This window comes from Hyalella azteca, unplaced genomic scaffold (assembly GCF_000764305.2).
Source record: "Hyalella azteca isolate HAZT.00-mixed unplaced genomic scaffold, Hazt_2.0.2 contig4627, whole genome shotgun sequence".
Taxonomy (NCBI): Eukaryota; Metazoa; Arthropoda; class Malacostraca; order Amphipoda; family Hyalellidae; genus Hyalella; species Hyalella azteca.
Window position 1 is genome coordinate 612,183 of NW_025934840.1, and position 23,929 is coordinate 636,111.

Genomic DNA, 23,929 nt, shown 5'->3' on the forward strand with positions numbered 1-23,929 from the left:
AGTATATTCGTTTTATATTCGTTAAATATTAGTTGTATATTCGTCGTATATTCGTTGTATATTCATTGTATATATGTTGTATACTCGGTGTATATTCGTTGTATATTCGTTGTATATTCGTCGTATATTTGTTGCATATTCGTTGTATATTGGTTGAATATTCGTTGTATATTCGTCGTATATTTGTTGTATATTCGTTGTATATTGGTTGAATATTCGTTGTATATACGTTGTATATGCGTTGTATTTTGGTTGAATATTCGTTGTATATACGTTGTATATTCGTTGTACATATGATTGATTGCTTACGTCAACTATTGCAAAAAGAAGATTGTGTTGTTAGTAACTCCAGTGTTATTTATGGACTTGCTGACGGAGATGCTAAATGCTTATTAAATTCAAAAATTTCTACTGAATATAAGCTGAATTTTATGACCATATCAGGAAAAAAGGCACACGCACAAAGCTTACTTCAAAGGAAAAAATAAAGGAAACAAACTTCAAGGAATTTTGAAATTAATAGAAAAAAAGGCATAAAAATTAGGCTAAAGCCTTTTTCCTACCTCCTCCTTGAGTCTGTCCACCTCCTGCTCGAGGCTAGCCACCTGGGCACGCAGGCTAGCCTCCTGGGCACGCAGGCTAGCCTCCTGGTCTCGCAGACTAGCCTCCTGGGCATGCAGGCTGGCCTCCTGGTCACGCAGGCTAGCCTCTTTGGCACGCAGGCTAGCCTCCTGGTCACGCAGGCTAGCCTCCTGGGCACGCAGGCTGTCCTCCGACTCGCCCGTCTGCCGCCGCCAATCTGCAGCCTGCGCCTGCAGCCTCGCCTGATGCAGCGCCTCGGCGCCCTGCAGCCTCGAGCTCAACGTCGCCTGCGCGTCCTGTAGCTCCTTGACCTGCTTCTCGTGGGCCTGCACAGCTGCCCTGCGGAGCCGACAATTTAAAGGGGCACTAATATATATTAGTTCACTCAATATATTAGTGCAGGGCAGCTTCTCGTGGGCCTGTACAGCTGCCCTGCAGAGCCGACAATTTAGAGGGGCACTAACATATATTAGTTCACTCAATATATTAGTGCAGGGCAGCTTCTCGCATGGGCCTGCAGAGCCGACAATTTAGAGGGGCACTAATATATTTTAGTGCGCTCTACGTCTTATTCCGTATATACTCTATGAAGGCATGAATCATTAAATTTTTCATGAAATAATTCTCTTCATCATTTATGAAAAATCATAAATAATTTTTATGTAAAATGAGCAGTGAGCCGTCTATGTAATATTGTAGTTACCGCAATTTCTGCGTCCGGTGTCTTTGCATGCTATCGGAAAATTTCAGAACCGAATCATGAATTTCTTTCAAATATTCCATTAATAATTCATATATTCCATTCTTTCATATATTCCAAATTGAAAATACGCAGAACATCCCATATTAAATGCCATTAAGTTACAATGGACCCACAGACACATTAAAGCACATTGAAAACCTCGTACTAGCACAGAGACATTTAATATTGGATAACTGTCTCGGAGACTTCGAGAATTTTCTCTGGAGATATTCAAATAATAGCGTAATTGGACATCGAGTCTCGTTCAGGGAGAACTACCCCCACTCTGTCAAGGTTTTTTGTTAGTTTTGGCAGTTCGTGTAGAATTACAACCAGCACGATCCTTGTCTGGATAGAACATCAGCCTCTAATAACTCATCACAACTCATTAATTTTACCTGAACATCCCACGCGGTGATCAGGGGTAACTTTTACGAACTAATATGTACACGATTAAAAGATGACCGACTTGATCGGAATAGAAAAATACACATTTAACGCGTTAATCTAATAGAAATGAAAGTTCGAATCACGGGTAATTTTTAACTTCACAAAGAAAACTAAAGTAAGTCTTGAATCAGCTCGCAAAAAATAATTTAGTTAAAGAAAAATGTTTCACTTGTATTTTGGAGCCAAGTCGAATCTACGGTAGCAAGAGGAAGAGAAATTTATTTTAGGATTAAATAAAGCAAAAAAAGTTGTACTTCGCATAAAATATACGCTAATGTGAAGCTATAGTTTCCACTTCGGTATTTTGCAACACTGCTTTACAGAAGTTATCCTGTTTCATTTAATTGAAATATTTTTTTATCCCCGCATCTTTGTAGGTAGATTCCATACATGAAATGCTGATTGATGCAACAGTAATAACTGATGCCTACACAGTATTTATGTTATCTGTGCTTCCGATAAATAAAGTGAACGTTATAGGCCTCGACGTTCCTTTTAAAGCGCGCGGAACGGGAAGCAACATTCGCACGGATTTAGAAGCAATTTTAAAACACGGATTGGGAAGTGAGCGACATAACGTAATGAGCCACATTCAATACAAACACCTAGGCCCACACATCATCACTACACTCACAAACATAATAAACATTCCATACATCAGTTGCATCATACCATCAATCTGGACAACTGACAAAATCATTACCCTCCTGAAACCAAACAAACCCCCTCCCCAAAGATCTGCTTACAGTTGCAAACCATGGCTGAAACACTTCACCTGACAGTTAAATACAACACACTGTGTCACCAGCTTGTAGCCGTAGGTGAAAAACCTTTACTAGCAGCAGTACCATAGTAGCACCACACCTTGAAACAGTACTCTAGCTTGTAGTCGTAAGTGAGATACCTTCAAGTAGCAGATGTTCCTAGTAGCACCATACCTTGCAACCGTACTCTAACTTTCAGCCGTAGCTGAAGTGCCTCTACAAGCAGCAGTACCTAGTAGCATCACGCCTTGCAACCGTACTCTAACTTGCAGCCGTAGGTGAAGTACCTTTACTAGTAGCAGTACCTATAATAGCACCCCACCTTGCAACCGTATTCTAACTTGCAGCTGTATGTGAAATACCTTTACTATAGCAATAGTACCAAGTAGCGCCACATCTTTACTAGCAGTACCTAGTAGCACCATACCTAGCAACCGCACTCTAGTTTGTAGCCGTAAGATACCATCAAGTTACAGGTGTTCCTAGTAGCACCACACCTTGCAACCGTTCTCTAGCTGGTAGGAACACTAGAAAAAACTGCCCAGTTTTGGCTCGTTCGTCTCTCTCAATCATGGCCTAAATTGAGGCCACTCGCGCTCCATCTCGCGCCATCGTTTCTCATCCAAAATTCGAGCAAAAATTGTCTCAACGCCACGAGGCCGCGGAGCAGAAAATTGGTCTTCTTAATCAGCGAGAGGATCGAGGCTGGCCTGATTTCAGCTCCTGAAGGGACTCAATGAGAACGATCTCTTCCACTTGGCTTGATGGTCCATAAGGTCCTCATCATGCAATGGAGTCTTTCAAGCGAAAAACATCATCGAAGTTTCAAAAATTTGGCAAATTTGCCATTTACTGCAATGTTTTTAGCGCATTTTCTCATTCAAGCGAAAGACATCATCGAAGTTTCAAAAATTTGGCGAGTTTGCCATTTACTGCAATGTTTTTAGCGCATTTTCTCCTTTATGGGAAAAAGGCGTTATTGGGCTCGTCATGTCCATCCGGGACTGTCTACCTTGACTTCACAAAGCGGATGGACGAGAAAATGCGCTCTCTGTCACTCACCGCAGTGAGTGCTGATCTAATTTTTTTAATTATTTTATGTTATAGTATCAGTTTTTTATTCTAAATCTTAAAGATGGAACTTTTTTCCGTTAATAAATCTTTATCAATTCAAGCAGTTATTTTGACGTCTATGATTAAACTCCGATACAAAAAACACGAGCATCTGACATATTTGCGTTGTCATTTTTATCTAAAGTGAATTTGAAGATTATTCGATCGTTAGTACACACAAAAACATTATCCAGATACCAAAATGTGTTCATTCGAGTTCAAAATTACACCCGTTTGTTTGGGTGAGGTGGAGTTCAGGCGCCATACTTTCAAAACTCGCTAAGTGAATGTAAGTACTTACGCTCTATTTTCTTGTCTATGATTGGTGGATTTTGCTCGAAAGGCCGTCAATGATTGGCTGATGAACTTACGATCACTTAACTTTTTTTGAAAGTATGGCCCCAGGTGTGCAAGTTTAAACGGGCTGAGCGCGGCAGTAGCATGGTAAGATAGCGGAGCAGCTCAGGTATAATCTTTGGACAAGAGAGTCTAAAAACTCAAAAACAGGACCAAATTATTTAGAGTACTTATTACTTATATTTCTTATTCATTTTTTCCTTGAAATTTAGACAGGAATATATTAACATCTACCACTATTTTAAAATTTGATGCCACATGACCAGTGACCATTTATCTAACCTGTATATTCCAAATTTAATAACATTTCTTCAGGGTTCATGTCGAACTCTGAGCTTCCGCTCAGAGTTCGAAGCCTCTGGTCAAATTGTGACCTCCGTATAGTTCGGCTCAGCTAACCCTTCTCACACTTTCAGGCGAGTAAAAAATCGAAAAAGAGATTCTGACCGGAAACTGATTTCTATTGGGTAGCCAAACATAACGAGAATAACTGAAACCTTAAAGTAACGACCCAATTGTTAAGGCGGTACCCGAATTTTCTTAGTTTAGGGGCGAAATGGTTAGGGTATATAATTGGTAATAAGACTTAATGATAAGAAAACATGATAAATGATGAAATGTCATGATATTGATAGAAGATTCCGCTCACCTTAATCTATCGTCGTATATTTGAGCGTCACGCCGCTTTTCATCCTCGAGCTGCCTTATCATGTCGTCCTTCTCTCTTATCTTCTCATCCTTCTCTCTTATCTTTTGATCCTTATCTCGTATCCTTTGCTCCTTATCTCTCTTATCCTGCCCGTGCCTGATCCTCTCTTCGTCTGCCTCGTGCTCCTTCAGCTGCAGCTTCAGCTGAAATCAAGCAACTGCATCAACTGAGGGTCATAGGCTTGACTGAAATCAGGCAGCTGCATGAACTGAAGCTCATAGGCTTGACTGAAATCAGGCAACTGCATGAACTGAGGCTCATAGGCTTGACTAAAATCAGGCAACTGCATCAACTGAGGCTCATAGGCTTGACTGAAATCAGGCAACTGCATGAACTGAGGCTGATAGGCTTGACTGAAATCAGGCAACTGCATGAACTGAGGCTGATAGGCTTGACTGAAATCAGGCAAATGCATGAACTGAATCAGTTCAGCCTCAGCTATAAGCAATCAACTGCTTGAACTGCATCACTTCAGCTTCAGCTGTAATGAGCATATTACTTTCAAGAATGAGATTTTCAGCCTGAGATTTTTATGCCACAAATCAGAATTCACTTCTCGAAGACAGCTACGGTGACCTTAGAAGCTCAATTTTGAATAATTGTCTAATATCATAGCTTATTTTGAGATTTGATATTAGTCTCGTAGAACGAAGAATTATTGATATTAATTTCGTAGAACGAAGAATTGATATTAGTCTCGTAGAACGAAGAATTGATATTAGTGATATTAGTTTCGTAGAACGAGGAATTGATATTAGTTTCGTAGAACGAAGAATTGATATTAGTTTCATAGAACGAAGAATTGATATTAGTTTCGTAGAACGGAGAATTGATATTAGTTTCGTAGAACGAAGAATTGATATTAATTTCGTAGAACGGAGAATTGATATTAGTTTCGTAGAACGAATAATTGATATTAGTTTCGTAGAACGGAGAATTGATATTAGTTTCGTAGAACGAAGAACTGATATTAGTTTCGTAGAACGAAGAATTGATATTAGTTTCATGGAACGAAGAATTTATATTAGTTTCGTATAATCCTATCGTTATCATCATGGCTCTCATATCCCTTTTATTCTATGCTTCGTACACTGTTAGAAAAAAAAGGTAAAAAAACGGTCCCACTGGCGTTCTAGTGGCCGGTCGCCCCGTGAAAATAAACGGTTTCGCTGTTTTTATCAGATGTTTTACGGATTTCTAGCGTTATATTAGAATAAAAACGGCGACATGGTGTTTCTTTTCACGTGCCGACCGGCCACTGAAACGCCGGTAATACCGTTAACGGTAATTTTTCTAACAGTGTATCATCTCATACCACTGACCTTATACAATTGTTAAGTTCAATTTTGAATAATTTCCTAATATCATTGCTTATTTGGAAAATTGATATTAGTTTCGTAGTACGAAGAATTTATTTTATGTTTCGTATAATCCCACACTGTTAGAAAAATTACCGTTAACGGTATTACCGGCGTTTCAGTGGCCGGTCGGCACGTGAAAAGAAACACCGTCGCTGTTTTTATTCTAATTTAACACTAGAAATCCGTAAAACATCTGATAAAAACGGCGAAACAGTTTATTTTCACGTGGCGACCGGCCACTAGAATGCCAGTGGGACCGTTTTTTCACCGTTTTTTCTAACAGTGTATCGTTATCATCATGGCTCTCCTATCCTTTTTATTCTATGCCTCATATACAATTAAATTCATCACATCTGATATTTCTTCTCAATTTTTCTCACCTCAAACTCGCGCCTCTGCCTCTCCATCTCGCGCCTCACAAGAGTAACCTGCTCCTTTGAACCCGTGTCCTCAGAGGCCACTGAGGACACCGACGCTCTACGCCTCAGAGCCTCACACTCGGCCAGCGCGGCCTCACGGTCGTCAGTGAGGCGGCGAGCCTGCGCCCTATACCTGAGAGGCCATCACAGCATGAGAGGCCATCACAGCATGAGAGGCCATCACAGCATGAGAGGCCATCACAGCATGAGAGGCCATCACAGCATGAGAGGCCATCACAGCATGAGAGGCCATCACAGCATGAGAGGCCATCACAGCATGAGAGGCCATCACAGCATGAGAGGCCATCACAGCATGAGAGGCCATCACAGCATGAGAGGCCATCACAGCATGAGAGGCCATCACAGCATGAGAGNACCTGTTGTCAGCTGCACATCACACCTGTTGTCAGCTGCACATCACACCTGTTGTCAGCTGCACATCACACCTGTTATCAGCTGCACATCACACCTGTTCTCCAGCTCTGTCACTCTGCTCTGCCACTGCAGCTGTAGCTCCTCCTCCACGAGGCTGCGGTTGTCGCGTTCGTGCATCAGGAAGTCATGGTGCTCCTGCGGTAAATTTTACGTAAAATCAATGAACAATTCTTGATAATAACCATTATTTACTTGCATTGTAGCGCGAATTTTAGTTTTTTATTCAATTTTTTTACGTAAAATAATGAACATTTCTTGATTATAACCATTCTTTACATGCATTGCAGTGCGAATTTTAGCTTTTTTATTCAATTTTCTTATATTTATAACATTTTTTGGCACATATAATCCAACGGGACTTCTATCTAGACACCTCTACCTTGCGGCCTCTAATTGGTCCTAACCTAAACGCATCTAACTCTTAGCTGAAGTTAAATAGCAAATTGCAGGGTTATGACAATCTAAGGCACCCGATCTGATTATCCTAGCCGTTCTATTTTCTCATCAGTGTAATCCGAACCGATTAATTAAGAGTTGATATTTTTTACTTATATTTTACTGAAACTGCAAATCATTTTAATTGATTTGTGTTTATTAATCAAATTACTTGAACTCCTCCCTATATTAAACAAAAAACAGAGTTAAGACAATCTAAGACGCCCGATCTGATTGTCCTAACCCTTTTATTTGCTCATCAGTATCATACGAACCTATAAATTAAGACTTGATAATTTTTTACTTTTATCTTGACTCAACTGAATGTAATTTTAATTTGTTTGGGTTTATTAATCTATTAATCAAATGACTTGAACTCCTCACTAAATTAAGCAAAAAGCAGAGTTAAGACAATCTAAGACACCCGATATTATTGTCCTAGCCCTGCTATTTGCTCATCAGTATCATCCGTACCTGTTAATTAAGAGTTAATAATTTTTTACTTTTGTTTGACTCAACTGCATGTAATTTTAACTGGTTTGGGTGTATTAATCGAATTACTTGAATTCTTCACTAAATTATTGAAGCAGTTCTTAGATCCAGAATTCGTCAACGAAGGTTGCAATGTGTGCTAGGATGGTTAAAGACAATGATACTTGTGAAGAAACTATCGCATTTACGCTCAAAATAACATCATCGATCAATTCAAACCCAATTAATCATTGAATAATAATAATAAATATGAATTAATTCCTTCATTATCAATTAAAAATGAAACGTACATTTCTATGTTTGAATCAAAATCTTGACCTCCAGCGTGTAAATTTTAAATTTTTTCTAACGTGAGACTTTGTTTAGAATGCTCATTTGTACAAAAATTAAAACCAACATAAAAAAATTAAATGCAGCAAACAAGCCTTAGCGGTGATGAAGTGGTCGTCTTAAATCGACTTACGACTAACGTAAAAAATTGAACATACAAATAAAAACTGGACTTTGAAAAATTATTCCTCGTGAATCGAGTTACGACCAACATAAAGTCATTCAAGAGCTGTCGTTGACGGTGAGATAGTGGAAGTCATAAATGGAGTTACGACAAGCGTAAAGATATCGACCATACCAAGATAACCAAGACGGTGAAATCATAACCGTCGTAAATATCATTTGGCTATAAAGATATGAACATACCAAGCTGACCTAGACGGTGAAATCATAACCGACGTAAATATCTTTTGACTATAAAGATATGAACATATTAGGCTAACCTAGACGGTGAAATCATAACCGTAGTAAATATTATTTGTATATCAATTAAACGTAAAGCTCGTTACGACCGACGTAAATATACCGAACATTTACGCTAACCTTAAGGTTGTCAAGAGCTGCCCTGGCGCGGTCCAACTCGGCCAGAAGGTCGGCCTCCCTGCGCCGCGCGATGTCCAGGTCCTGGCGCAGCGCCGCGACACCCGCGCCGCTGTACGACAACTCCTCTAGCCTGCCAGACGCACGCTTCGTTAATACACGACAGGAAATATAAGCTCCTCTAGCCTGCCAGACGCACGCTTCGTTAATACAAGGCAGGAAATATATGCTCCTCTGGCCTGCCAGACGTACGCTTCGTTAATACAAGGCAGGAAATATAAGCTCCTCTAGCCTGCCAGACGCACGCTTCGTTAAGACAAGATAGGAAATATAAGCTCCTCTAGCCTGCCAGATGCACGCTTCGTTAATACGATGCAGGAAATATAAGCTTCTCCAGCCTACCAGACGTACGCTTCGTTAATACAAGGCAGGAAATATAAGCTCCTCTAGCCTGCCAGGCGTACGATTCGGTAATACAAGGCAGGAAATTCAAGTGTCGTACATGACATTTGAGTCGCCACAGCAGCGCTTCTGCATTTGACTCGCCACTACAAAAAAAATATATTGGTGAAACAAAATCTTTTCTTAAGAGTAATGTGTACGAATTTGAGTGCACTGATGTCTCACTTCACCTCATAATAGGCTTTCGCTCTCGGTGCTCTCATATTAGAGAGCATTAAGCTCGGATTTTTCTTTTTAATAAAGTTACACCATCGCTCTCGCTTCCTGCGGTGACCCAAACACTCTCCGCAAGGAAATATTCTCACACTCGTCGAGGGCTTCATCGAGGGCTTCAACTCTCACACTCGTCTAGGGCTTCAACTCTCACACTCGTCTAGGGCTGCAATAACTCTCACACTCGTCGAGGGCTTCAACTCTCACACTCGTCGAGGGCTTCAACTCTCACACTCGTCGAGGGCTTCAACTCTCACACTCGTCGAGGGCTTCAACTCTCACACTCGTCGAGGGCTTCAACTCTCACACTCGTCGAGGGCTTCAACTCTCACACTCGTCGAGGGCTTCAACTCTCACACTCGTCGAGGGCTTCAACTCTCACACTCGTCGTAAGCTTCAACTCTCACACTCGTCGAGGGCTTCAACTCTCACACTCGTCGTAAGCTTCAACTCTCACACTCGGCGAGGGCGTGTATTCCGAGTGAGAAATAACATATATACTGGAACGTGTCCTTATGTCATTATGTCATGTTTTGTGTTTCCTGGTCCAAGGCCGTGCTGATGCACCGCCTTCGTCGTCAACTGTCCCAAACCGTCAATTGGAAGATCGTCCAGCCATCAGGGTCCGGAGATAATGAGTAGGTTTCTAAGTATCAGTAACGAAAACGTCTTTGAATTTGGCAGAGCAGAATAATATATGTCACCATATCTTCTATGCAGCGGTCCTATGACTGACTGGAAGATGCTATAACAAACAAATGAATTTTGATTGTGTTGCCACTGAATATTGCTTCACTCACACTATTTTCACTCTACATTATTGAGATGGCAAATATCCAAACTCAAAGGATTTTTATACATTGCTAATCCATCCAATTATTTTTTACATTCCGGAACAATATTTATTCATTGAAGACATTCACTCAATACTCAAAACACAATTAAACTCACCGCCTGCGTAAGCTTTCACACTCCAGCTTGTAGAAGTGAACCTCTCCAGCTGCAGCTGCAGCTGGCTCTCCGTCCAGCTGTGGACAAAACCATCTGCATGACGTCAGCAAGTAATACTCTAGCACCAATATACTACTATACTATACTATACTATACTATACTATACTATACTATACTATACTAAACTATACTATACTATACTATACTATACTATACTATACTATACTATACTATACTATACTATACTATATACTATACTACTATATGTACTGTAGGTGATAAAACCATCTGCATGACGTCAGCAAGTAATACTCTAGCACCAATTACCTACATAAACTATATGTACTGTAGGTGGCAAAACCACATGTAGGACATCAGCAAGCAATACTGAAATACATATCACTCAACCTTTACTACACGAGCTTATGTTAGCTTAATAAATTAGAAAGAGAAACAAGTACAGGTTTAATAGTTAATTGGAATAAGCTCCGACTAAAAACTAATGGTATTAAAACAGAACAAAAACATGGGTCATTCTTCGTTTAATCAATGAGTTATATGCAAAACTGAATGCATCCAACAAAGTCATGAATGGATGGAATTTAAATTAAGTAACATAAAATATATTACCAATCCTGAAGCAAGCTGGAAGAGCGATCGACATTTGATATTGTACATACATTCTCCGTAGACTAAAATAAAATTTTCAGCATATGATAACAAAGTCGTGAATGGATGAAATGTAAATTAAGTAACATAAATTATATTACCAATAGTGAAGCAAGCTGGGAGAGCTATTGACATATGATATTGTGCATTTATTCTCCGTAGACTAAAATAAAATTTTCAGTATTTGATATTTCAGCTTTTTATTGAAAATTTTCAGCTTAATTATCAGTCAGATAAGATTACAGAGTTCCTTTATCAGAATATTTCTATTATATTATATTATATTATATTATATTATATTATATTATATTATATTATATTATATTATATTATATTATATTATATTATATTATATTATATTATATTATATTATATTATATTATATTATATTATATTATATTATATTATATTATATTATATTATATTATATTATATTATATTATATTATATTATATTATATTATATTATATTATATTATATTATATTATATTATATTATATTATATTATATTATATTATATTATATTATATTATATTATATTATATTATATTATATTATATTATATTATATTATATTATATTATATTATATTATATTATATTATATTATATTATATTATATTATATTATATTATATTATATTATATTATATTATATTATATNCTCTTACACCTGCACGTAGAGTGGCCTCTTACACCTGCACGTAGAGTGGCCTCTTACACCTGCACGTAGAGTGGCCTCTTACACTTGCATGCAAATGGCCTCTTACACCTGCACTACTCACCTTTTTATTCAATTATTTTCATACCTGTCACTACACATATTCTTTTCTGTTATATATATTCGCTGCGTTTAAAACACATTAATTATTTCAATCAAAATTTCAACACATTTTCGAATAAAACTTACGGCCGGCGCCCATTTTATCTCTCCATCTAAAGGAATAAATCCATGTCCCTGAACACAAATTTCCGTTTGATGGCAGAGTTTTAATGATTATTTTCGGCTTCAATCTTTAAAAAAAATAATTATGCAGCGCGATTTTGAAGGCAAAAGTGCTCTGGTATTGGGGCAGGCTTGCAGCCTATATTGAATATAGGCCTATATATAGGCTTATATATAGGCCTATATATAGGACTTCTCTCTGATCTAATTTAATCGATGCGGCGCTGATAACCTAAAAAAATAATCCTGCGTCAGAGGATCAAAGGATTTTCTTCGGAAGTGAAGGTTAGCTTTCACGGCAAATGCGTTGAAGTACATAAAACTAATCTTGATGACTATGAATATCATTTATTTTTTCTTTAACCGTCACTGCTATTTATTAGCTGAACTGAATAAACCGTAATTCAAATAAATTATGGTATTGATTTTTTTCATTTATTTTTGCTACATTCATAATGAACAATCATTAATGAACAAAAATATGGACTTCTCATGTCTTGTTACAGGAATTTCCGTACTAAAATAAAAAAATTCTCGCCTCAGTTAACATACCTTAGTAGGTATACCTCAGTGAGCATACCTCAGTAAGCATACCTCAGTAAACATACCTCAGTCAGCATACCACATTAAATATACCTCAGTAAACATACCTCAGCAAGCATACCTCAGTAAGCATACCTCAGTAAACATACCTCAGTAAGCATACCTCAGTAAACATACCTCAGTAAGCATACCTCAGTAAGCATACCTCAGATAGCATGCCTCAGTAAACATACCTCAGTAAACATACCTCAGTAAGCACACCTCAGTAAGCATACCTCAGTAAGTACACCTCAGGAAACATACCTCAGTAAGCATACCTCATTAAACATACCTCAGAGGCTGTGTGTGTTAACATGTAGGCAGCTGTGTAGTTTGTGTCGCGTGACATCAAAATAAAAAGATTGTGTTTCTCACACAAATAAACTAGTGTGTTGCGTCACCAGAATTACTTTACACCATCAGTACAGTCTTGTGCATGTGAAGTCATGTTTTCTTTTTTGATGTGGGACTTGCTTTTTGATTTACCTACGCCAGTGAAAAATATCGTCTAATTTTAAATAATTATTTAATTAGTTATTTAATATCATTTAAGAAAATTGAATCTAATTAAGGAATTAAATTGAATTGAAATATCAATAAGAAAATTGGTAATCAAATCCATGCTATGGTTTAAATATAATTTGTATAAAGAAATAACTTCCGCGAAATTATACAAACAAATTGATATGTCCTTATAAGGAAGCCAGAAGTATAAGGATTAGTTAAACCGAATTCCTGCTGAGCTGTGTTGAGTTAATATAGGCTATTATATTATGTTAAAAGAGGGTATTAGTTTTATAAATATTTGTCAATGTTTGTTTGCGTGTTTGTAGCTTGACACCAAATACAAAATGTGTCCCACAAAAATGTCCACGACTATTTAATTGATTATTTCTACGCATCAAATCAGTGTATTTTCATTTTTATAAAATATACGTTTTTTATGCAAACTATATATTTTATTAAACTTTAAATTAATAATTTGCTGCCTTTTTGAACTGGTCTTTGTTAGCATTTTTTTACAATGAACAAAATTATAAACAATAATTATTATAAAAATTTCCCTTTCTTCTAGCATTCTCTTTACCCTTTTTGGTAAAATAATAAGTTTGAACTGGTTTTTCAAAAGCTATAGTTATTCAAAAACTAAATAAAGTTTTCTACGTCGTGAAACAAATTAAACTATTTTAATTTTTAACGAAAAATTAATAAATTACCAAGAATTAATTTGTTATTCGACTGTTGGCGCGCGTCTCCAGCATACTTATCGTGTCGGGATATTAGCTACCCTCTCAAACAGTCTTTTCATGTTTTAAAACGATAGTCAAATGAGCTTTATTTGTTCTATGTAAAATTTTGGTTTTCTATATAAAGAAATAAAATTTAAATATATTTTTGGTATTTATTAATTAGCATAAATCTTTATTGATATTGACGTTATTAAGTGCAACAGGAATTAAATGACTTGAGGTAACGGGATTTTAAATTGCTGGGAGTGTCGAGCCTGGGCAACGCCGGGCTAACCTGCCTAGCATGACATAATTTTGTCATAATTATGATTTTATATGTTCATTACGAAAAATATCGCGATTATGAATTAAATCAACACTGTTACCAGTATTAAATACTGATTTTTTCCGATGACTGTAGTTAACAAAGCAAATGCATGCCTAATGCTTCAATCGACTATATGCGTTATGAATGATCACCGTAGTTAACTGAACACCCAAGAGCCCAATTATGATTCAAAAATCCGATATACTTTATTCCAAAATTCCAATTGAACTTAAATTTCATGTCTCCCATACTTCTGGACTCACACGAACCTTATTATTAACTTCTTCCGTCAATCACCTTACTTTTCTGTCAACTGCCGTGACAAATGACCGCTCAAATAAAATTCCGGACTTTTCCGTTGGCCCCGATAGACAATCAAAGGCGGAATTTTGTAGACTAAATGCAGGGTTATCGCTGGCCTGCGGTAGCACGGCCATAAATGATTGTAAACATAGTCACCGCGTAATAAATGCATTCTTGCTTCCTTTATTTTCCCCTAATTTTCACTTTATTTTCTCATCATTTTCCCATCGTTTCCATATCATTTTCTCATCAATTCCCCATCATTTCCCATCATCTTCTCAATAAATAATGAACATGGTGACCGTTGACCTTGAAGGACAATCAAAAGCGGAATTTCGTAGACTAAATGCAGGGTTATCGCTGGCCACCGATAGCCCGGCCATAATTCCACGCGAGGATAGAATGCCTGATCGAGAAGGACAAACGCGTTCATTCTATGGCGCCATGAAACAGCCTCTCTGTCCTTCTAGTTCTATGGGATCTTCAATGAGATATGCGTGATGTGAGGTATGTGGATAATGTATACAACCTACTACATGAATCATGTATTTGAAGTATGGGAATAATGTATACTGTACAACCTACTACATGAATCATGTATTTCAAGTATAGGGATAATGTATACTGTACAACCTACTACATGAATCATGTATTTGAAGTATGGGGGGGGGATAATGTATACTGTACAACCTACTACATGAATCATGTATTTGAAGTATGGGGGGGGGATAATGTATACTGTATAACCTACTACATGAATCATGTGTTTGAAGTATGGGATTAATGCATACATCGTACTAATGTATCATCTAATTCAACATGACGTGGAGTATGGGGATAATGTATACTCGTACAACCTATTAGATGAATCATCTATTTCATGAACAATGTCAGGTCTTATGACTCAGGAAGCACATAAATTGTAATCGAATATTTAGCTATAGAAACATCTCTGTTATTGTTTTTCAAAGTCACCACGAACTAATTTGCAATAGGAAGTTTTGAATGGACATAGATATGTGAATTAAACGCAAAGAAAACGCTAAGAAACAACCCTTTCTTGACGACATATACATGAGTCGTATTCATCATGTCCTATATCTTCAAAATAAAAATATATATTCAAAGGATTTAGGAAATCCGTTTCTAATTACAAAATATTCGACCTGTTATTAATCTACAATAATAATAATAACAATAATAATAATAATGATAATAATAATAATAATAAATAATAATAATAAAATTAATAATAATAATAAAACCAAAGAGAAACATTCTCAGTTGAAGGTTGCAGATTCAATCAATACTCTGCAACATTCTAAACAACTGCCCCACTAACAAAACATCCACAAAACATTTCCCATTTGCTTCCGGAGCCACCAAATAATACGGTGCTATAAATCTCTCAGGCAATCACCGTTCATTCTCTAGATTAAACCTGCCAATCTAGGGCATGCAAGCAGCAGAAACAATCATCGAAGAGGTAACGGTTACCGCAATCATTAAAGCGAATCAATCAATCGCCGTCGATATCAAAAATAATTGATATCGACGTATCCATGGCGATGTTATTGACGTATCTATGCTATGACGATTATGCAAATATTTTATTATATGTAACACCTTTTTTTATTCATCTAAGCCTTCTTATATGTAACACCTTTTTTTATTCATCTCAGCCTTCATATGTAATATTTATTTATCAAACATTATCATCAATAACCACTTACTTGTGAATTTTATTTCTATCTCCTCACGAGGACGAATTATGAAGAAGTGGTGGAAACATCACGATAATTTCAGTGTTTAGATGGAACGTGAGATTTTAAATTTCGTTCAATTTCAGCAATGTATAGCTAACCACACACTATACGATGGCCGCAATACATCACGTTATTGACTGCAAAGTAAAAAAATTTTTCTTCACTGCTATTTAATGGTGAGGCAGCCACTAAATATGACGATCGAACTTGAAGGAAAAACGTCCGAGTTACATACAATTTTTTTACTGTAGCGTTAATTTCCAAATTTTATAGTATAATATTAAAACGTCGCAATTGTACTTAATTTTGAACAAGAAAACCTCAGTTCCTGCAATATTTAGCAGGCAATTGATCAAAAACCTGTTCATTACCCGTATATTGCACATAACAACAGCAAACCTAGAAACTACATAATGCGAAACATGCAGCAACAGAAACGCCTTAACACATGAACCAACGCCCATGCACCCAAAGTTGCAGTTGTATTTAATTTTGAATAATAAGACGTCAGTTCCTGCAATATTTAGCAGACAATTGAACGAAAACCTGTTCATCACCCGTATATTAATTGCACATAACAAAAGCAAAGCTAGAAACTACATAATGCGAAACATGCATGCAGCAACAGAAATCAAAAACCTGTCCCTTGCCCGTATTGCACAAAAAAGCCAAGCTAGAAACTACATAATGCGAAACATATGCAACAACAGAAACGCCATAACATGAACCAACGCCCATGCAGAACGCGTGAACAGAAACTCAAACGTCGGAAGAAGCCCGCTTTACTGACCTCTTCTTTGTTTCTCTTGCAAAAATCGAAGGATGTAGCTTTTTGGTCGGATTACAGAGAGAGCACAAGGCTGCATTGAGCTGCGAGTCTTGTCTTCAATGCCTTCCTTCATATCGAGCACAAGACCAATTATAAGATGAACCACGACTCTCCTTCAAACTGTATTCAGCACCTTCCCTTTCATTCACTATATATAACCCATTGAACCACGACTCTCCTTCAAACTGTATTCACCACCTTCCCTTTCATACACTATATATAACCCATTGAACCACGACTCTCCTTCAAACTGTATTCGGCACCTTTCCTTTCATACACCCACCCATCTACCCTGAATGTAGATGTGAAATGTAGAATGTAGGAAAAAATATACCTTGAATGTAAATGGGAAATTTAGAATGTATGAAAAAATCTACCCAGAATGTAGCTGTGTTCCTATCACTTCGTCTTTTCAATCTTAGCTGCGCGAATGAAAATTTTTATTACTCACTATCTCTTATTCTCCTATCTTTGCAAATGAATGTAACCTCGTCTTTAACATCTCACACTGTTTTTAACTCCTCCATATTCATTGAACGCATGCTATCTCTCCTCTCACACTGTCTCTAGCTCTCTCACACTGTCTATAGCTCTCTCACACTGTCTCTAGCTCTCTCATGCCCATTGAGTGCATGCTACCCCTCCTCTCACACTGTCTCTAGCTCTCTCACACTGTCTATAGCTCTCTCACACTGTCTCTAGCTCTCTCACACTGTCTATAGCTCTCTCACACTGCATGTCTCTAGCTCTCTCATGCCCATTGAGCGCATGCTACTTCTCCTCTCACACTGTCTCTGACGTGTGACGTCATAGCTTCAACAGTTACTCGTTGCTACATTCCTACAGTTCATTCCTCGGGCATCAGATCAGGAGAGGCGTTGCATGAGGGAGGTTCTTTATGAAGTTCATAATAAATCATATGGTACTAGACAATTGATGGATAGCGAGATGGGAATAAATTTTAATAATCGAAGAAATTTCTAATCACTTGAAAGCATTGATGTTCTTGTTGATTAGACTAATCTAATTTTGGGAGAAACGCGAGCAATACAAATACACGTAAAAATTTTGACTTGAATTTTATTAGCAAATTTATAAAACTGAAAAAAATTAATTAGTAATTATTCAAAATTTCCATTTTGAGGAAATTGACTCACTCATGAATCTGACAGCGCCAAGAAAAGTATAAGATGTATTCCGATTACTGTCGAGTCTTACAGATGCAACAAAAAATTCTTAAATCATTTCACTTAACATAAAAATGTTGACAAAACATTTGAACTTAGATTACTTGGACATTAAATACCAGGTTTGTGTTGCAATTTTTCCTGCCACATTTGAACAAATAAGCAGAATTTGTCACTGATTTCAACCAAAGCAATGTTTATACATAAAGTAGACGGGTAATTTTTCTCCAATTTCCATTTTACCGATGATAGTTTCCACTTAAAACGGTTTACATTTTCAACTTTATTGCGGTGTTCTGCTATTAAACTATTAACTATTTAAAACTCATGTAGCGATAAACAATAAATTGTAATAGTTTATGCCATGAGGTAACAAAAAAACAATAACTATGTAACGATATATAATAACTAATTAAAACTATGTACCGACAAAATAATAGTTAATTGCTACGATGCAACTATATGTAAAATGATAACCACTTGTAACGCTGCTTTTATCACAAATTGTAAAGAGAAAAAATGAACATATAATAGCGTTTTTCTCAATGGATGTTGGCGATGGAGTTATATTACTAAAGGTGCATGACTATATAGGACACTGCAAATCAGAGAACAACTCGAATGCTTAATTATCGAAAAGTTCGTAAAAAATTATTATTATTATTATTTAAATTATTATTAATAGTTATTAATTTAGTACGAATGATACCAAAAGTTCAAGTGGACATACCAAGTTGATTCTCTTTGCGCCAGGTTATGTATTTGAATTGGAATTTGAGGCAGCTTCAAACAGTCGTGTGCAATAAATAACGAAACTAAAGAACATTTACCTCGAAGTTTTATTTAAAAAAAGAAAATGTTTATTAAAATTAGTTTTTTCGTGAGCCAGATATTACTATGTCTGTTTTGGCAACATAAAAACAGTAGATGCGTTTAGTGCGATGGAAGTTATATATTTAAGAAAACTCAACTAACATTGGGCGTCTAATATAAAACCTTCCATATATAATTTTTGTAGTATCTTACAGTGAGAACAAAAATACTAAATTCATAAAATAATAAGTTGTAGGTATTGTCAAAATAGTGACACACTTTCCTATTAATTTTCTATCGCTTCCCGAATTCACCGAGTTGAATTTAGAATATTTGTACCCTATTTTTACCGAGAAAGTTAGCTTGAAAATATTTCTTAGTTACTAACAAAAAATACTAGAATAAATATGAATAACGAGGAAACTAAGCTGCCATATAATAAAAGTTTTCCCGGAAAAAAACATGTTTTTCACATTTTATAAGTCTTTTTTATACCTCCGAACACCTCATATTCCTCGTAAGCTGCATATACTGTGGCCGTTTAATATACCTTCTGTGGTGCATGGTGCAGCGGCTCACTATTCCTCCTTGACCGGTTGATGCAGCTACTCACTATTCCTCCTTGACCGGTTGATGCAGCCATATTCCTCCTTGACCGGTTGATGCAGCGGCTCACTATTCCTCCTTGACCGGTTGATGCAGCGGCTCACTATTCCTCCTTGACCGGTTGATGCAGCGGCTCACTATTCCTCCTTGACCGGTTGATGCAGCAGCTCACTATTCATCCTTGACCGGTTGATGCAGCAGCTCACTATTCATCCTTGACCGGCTAGCAGGCGAATAAACGGCCAATGGATAATGTAAAATCTTTAATATAAAATTATAGCGCGCGGCAAATTAAATTAAATTAAAATGTAATAAACAATAAAATCATTATTAAATAATTAATTATTTAATCTAAATCTGTCTTCCTTTCCTCAGAGTGGTTTAGATGGAAAATATTTGATTAATGAGTTGGATATTCGAGACCCACAGCTAGCGTGAAAATTCTGCGACAGGCCTCTAGGCCATTTAATCTTAAAGCCTGATACTACTTTTATTATTTATAATTAACAGCACACGTAGGTCATAAATGGTCAGCCGTGTGTTTTCGTTCTTAAATTTTTGCTGCACATTTTCTCAATGTAAGGCACAGTCATTTGTAGTGAGATAAACATTATCAAGGTGCACATTCTTGAGATAAAATACGTATTACCGTTGTGAGGCATACATTCTCAGGGTGAGGCACATTTCTTAAGTGAGGCACACTTTCTTAAGGTGAGGCGCACATTCTTGTGGTGCGGCTCACACTTTTAAGGAAGATATGTATTATGGTTGTGGGGATCACATTATTAAGGTGAGGCTCGTATTCTTGAGGTGAGGCATACTTTCTTGGGATAGGCGCATATTATTGAGATAAGATAACATATTCTGTTTGTGAGGCTCGCATTCTTAAGGTTTACCGCATTTTCTTGTAGTGAGGCTCACATTCTTAATGTGAGGCATACTCTCCTAAGGTGAGGTGCACTTTTGAGGGCAAGCAGACATTCATGGGGATCGAGAGGCACTAAGTTACAGTACAACTTTATGTTATGAGTTGCAATATTGGTCATTCAATCAATATTGATGGGTCAAAAATGTATGTATAATGAGGAACAATTTAACGAGGATCGAGGGTCGCCATTTCATATACTGGTTTACAATTTTCTTTGAAGGAATACAATTTTATGTGGCATTTTACTAGTTTATGCGATAGCAAAAATTGTATCAGTTAACCTAAATTTTTCGAGGGAGCTAAAATAATCTCCCACATCTCATTTGGAGTAAGGCCAGATTCTGCGTGCTGCGTAAAAATTATATGAAGTTTGGCTTTATACCATAAGATACCATGAGATACCATGAGATACCATGAGATACCATGAGATACCATGAGATCAGACACTTCATGAGATCAAACACCTCTAGAAAGAACCAGGCAAACTTCCATATGCCTCTCTCATGCGGTGTCATGAAGTTCCTTTCATGAAGTCACTTACATTTTCAAGCGGTAAAGTACATTTTCATCGTCAAGTACATCGATCGTACATTTTCACCGGCCTTTACTGTAAGCTCGGACATTGCCCGTAAAACCTTCATTATTTGAAATTTTTGTTCCAAAGCAGAGCCTGACTCATGAAGTCAGTTACATTTTCAAGCGGTAAAAAACATATTCATCGCGAAGTACATCGTACATTTTCATGCGGCTCTTACTGTAATTAAGCTTGGACATTACCCGTAAAACCTTCATTATTTGAAAGTTTTGTTTTGAAGCAGAGCGTGAATAGAGCCTGATGCAAGGGGAAGTGTAAAGTGCAGATGATGGTCGAATGAAGAGCAGATGATGAAGTGTGCGTGAAGTGCTTACGTGGAGTCCCACGGAGCCCTTCACCACATCCTGGACCACATCTCAGCCTGCGCCCCGCAGCTTTATTTCCCTCCCTGCTGCCTTAAATCACCTTCCCATTATTTTATTAACCTCCCTGCTGCTTTAATTACATTCCCACTATCGTATTAACCTCCCTGATACCTTAAATCACCTTCCCACTATTTTATTAACCTTCCTCTTGCCTCAATCACTTTCCCCTTATCGTATTGCCCTCCAAGCTGTCTTAATCACCTTTCCACTAATTTATCAATTAACCTTCCCATTGCCTCAATCACTTTACCATTATCGTTTTAACCTCCCCGCTGTCTTAATCGCCCTCTCACTATCTTATTACCCATACCACTGCCTTAATCACCCTTCCATTATCTTATTACCCATACCACTGCCTTAATCACCCTCCCACTATCGTATTAACCTCCTCGCTACCTTAATCACCCTCCCACTATCGTATTAATCTAGCTACCTGATGCTTTAATCACCCTCCCACCATTGTATTAATCTCCCCGCTGCCTTAATCACCTTTCCATTATCGTATTAACCTCCCCGCTGCCTTAATCACCTTTCCATTATCGTATTAACCTCCCTGCTGCCTTAATCACCTTCCCATTATCGTATTAACCTCCCTGCTGCCTTAATCACCTTCCCATTATCGTATTAACCTCCCTGCTGCCTCTGTCTCTTATACACATCTAGATGTGTATAAGAGACAGATGCTATTCCTGCCTCCCCAGCATGCTATTCCTGCCTCCCCAGCATGCTATTCCTGCCTCCCCAGCATGCTATTCCTGCCTCCCAGCATGCTATTCCTGCCTCCCAGCATGCTATTCCTGCCTCCCAGCATGCTATTCCTGCCTCCCCAGCATGCTATTCCTGCCTCCCCAGCATACTATTCCTGCCTCCCCAGCATGCTATTCCTGCCTCCCCAACACGCTACAGGCAACACCCTGCCTCTCCAGATCACCCCTGCCTCTCCAGACCACCCCTGCCTCCCCAGACCACCCCTGCCTCCCCAACACGCTACAGGCAACACCCTGCCTCCCCAACACGCTACAGGCAACACCCTGCCTCCCCAACACGCTACTACAGGCAACACCCTGCCTCTCCAGACCACCCCTGCCTCCCCAGACCACCCCTGCCTCCCCAGACCACCCCTGCCTCCCCAGACCACCCCTGCCTCCCCAGACCACCCCTGCCTCCCCAGACCACCCCTGCCTCACCATGCCCACCTCTGCCTCCCCAGACCACGAGGCAGATCGCGTCTGACTCGCTGCCCCGATGGGCACGTCGCGCGAAGCAAGACCGTCGCGACAAATGATCCCCGGCGCTCGTTCATCATCGCGGTTGCCGGCTTAGCGATTGCGGCGTGGCAGAAGTTCTTGCAGTCTGTAGGTTGTGTTTCGTTGGTTAGTATCTTAGTGAAGTCTGCAACGTAGCTAGTATCTTGATTGAAGTCTGCAACGTATGTCAAGGAAAATCAAAATTAAAATGTCAAGATACTCAAAATTCTATGCCTATGTCAAGATCAAGAGATCAAAGAAGATCACAACGTGACGACTTCCGATTACTAGAGAGAAGGCTCCGCATAGAATACTGAATATATAAACAGAGATATGATGATCTCTACTATACACTTGCAAAAAAATCCTTGATTCCCCAGGAGGTATATATGCTCTATATAATTTATCTAGTAAATTAGCGGAATGAGTTCGAATATACTCGATAAATAAATTATGAAGCATGTATTATGTATTAACTAGGTGAGTAGAATGCACAATCTTGTACCGGGAAATTTGGCTGCGTCATTGGGGTCCAGTGACGCAGAATAATCTGTTGTTATCTTCTATTGGCTGTTATCAGAAGCTGCGGCGATGCAGCGTTTGCGCTCGTCACTCTCTATCTGGTATTTTATGGTAAATGTTTTTATTTATTCCGAAAGGTGAAAACATCAAAGCTTTAATAATTCATGTTTGAGTTGCAATGAAGAAATGATCTTCAGATAGCTATAGTATTTCAAATGGAGCATCATCCTCTCGCGCTCATATTCCTTCTCCTAGGGGACAACTTCTGTGAAAATCTACTCACAATTGCGACATTATCAGCAAAACGTCATTTACTTCTAAAATTAACCAGGCACTTACAGGCCAGAAGATACGATGATGACAAAGCATCCGCTGTAGATACGACTGATGTGTAGGACTCGTGTGCCCTCACGGAGGCCCCGCCCGAAAAGTGAAACGTTCACTGCGGTTGCCTGCTTAGTTAGTGTCCGGCGGCCCTGGGGTGAGGTTGTGTCGGTGTTGTATTGCTCGCGTCGTGCAGTCTGTGCCCCAGCCCAGTGAAAATTTACAGACGCGGCAGCTTCTGATTTAGGTTACCAGAAACTGGGGCGACTCTAAATTTTGTTAGGGAGTGTGATGCGATATTCGGCAATAGAGCAATTATTTTCATTTAAATTAAGAGT

At 38.1% G+C, this 23,929-nt stretch overlaps 1 protein-coding gene across 1 annotated transcript; it reads right to left on the reverse strand.

The window, feature by feature from the left end:
- Window positions 1-545: 545 nt before the first annotated feature.
- Window positions 546-22,075, reverse strand: LOC108665340 (golgin subfamily A member 6-like protein 6). Its single transcript, XM_018152086.2, has 7 exons — window positions 22,068-22,075; window positions 10,356-10,448; window positions 8,733-8,862; window positions 6,967-7,067; window positions 6,459-6,630; window positions 4,658-4,860; window positions 546-921 (listed from the first exon to the last, which is right to left on the reverse strand). Exons 1-7 carry the CDS (start codon window positions 22,073-22,075, stop codon window positions 546-548), a joined length of 1,083 nt encoding a protein of 360 aa, XP_018007575.2.
- Window positions 22,076-23,929: the final 1,854 nt, after the last annotated feature.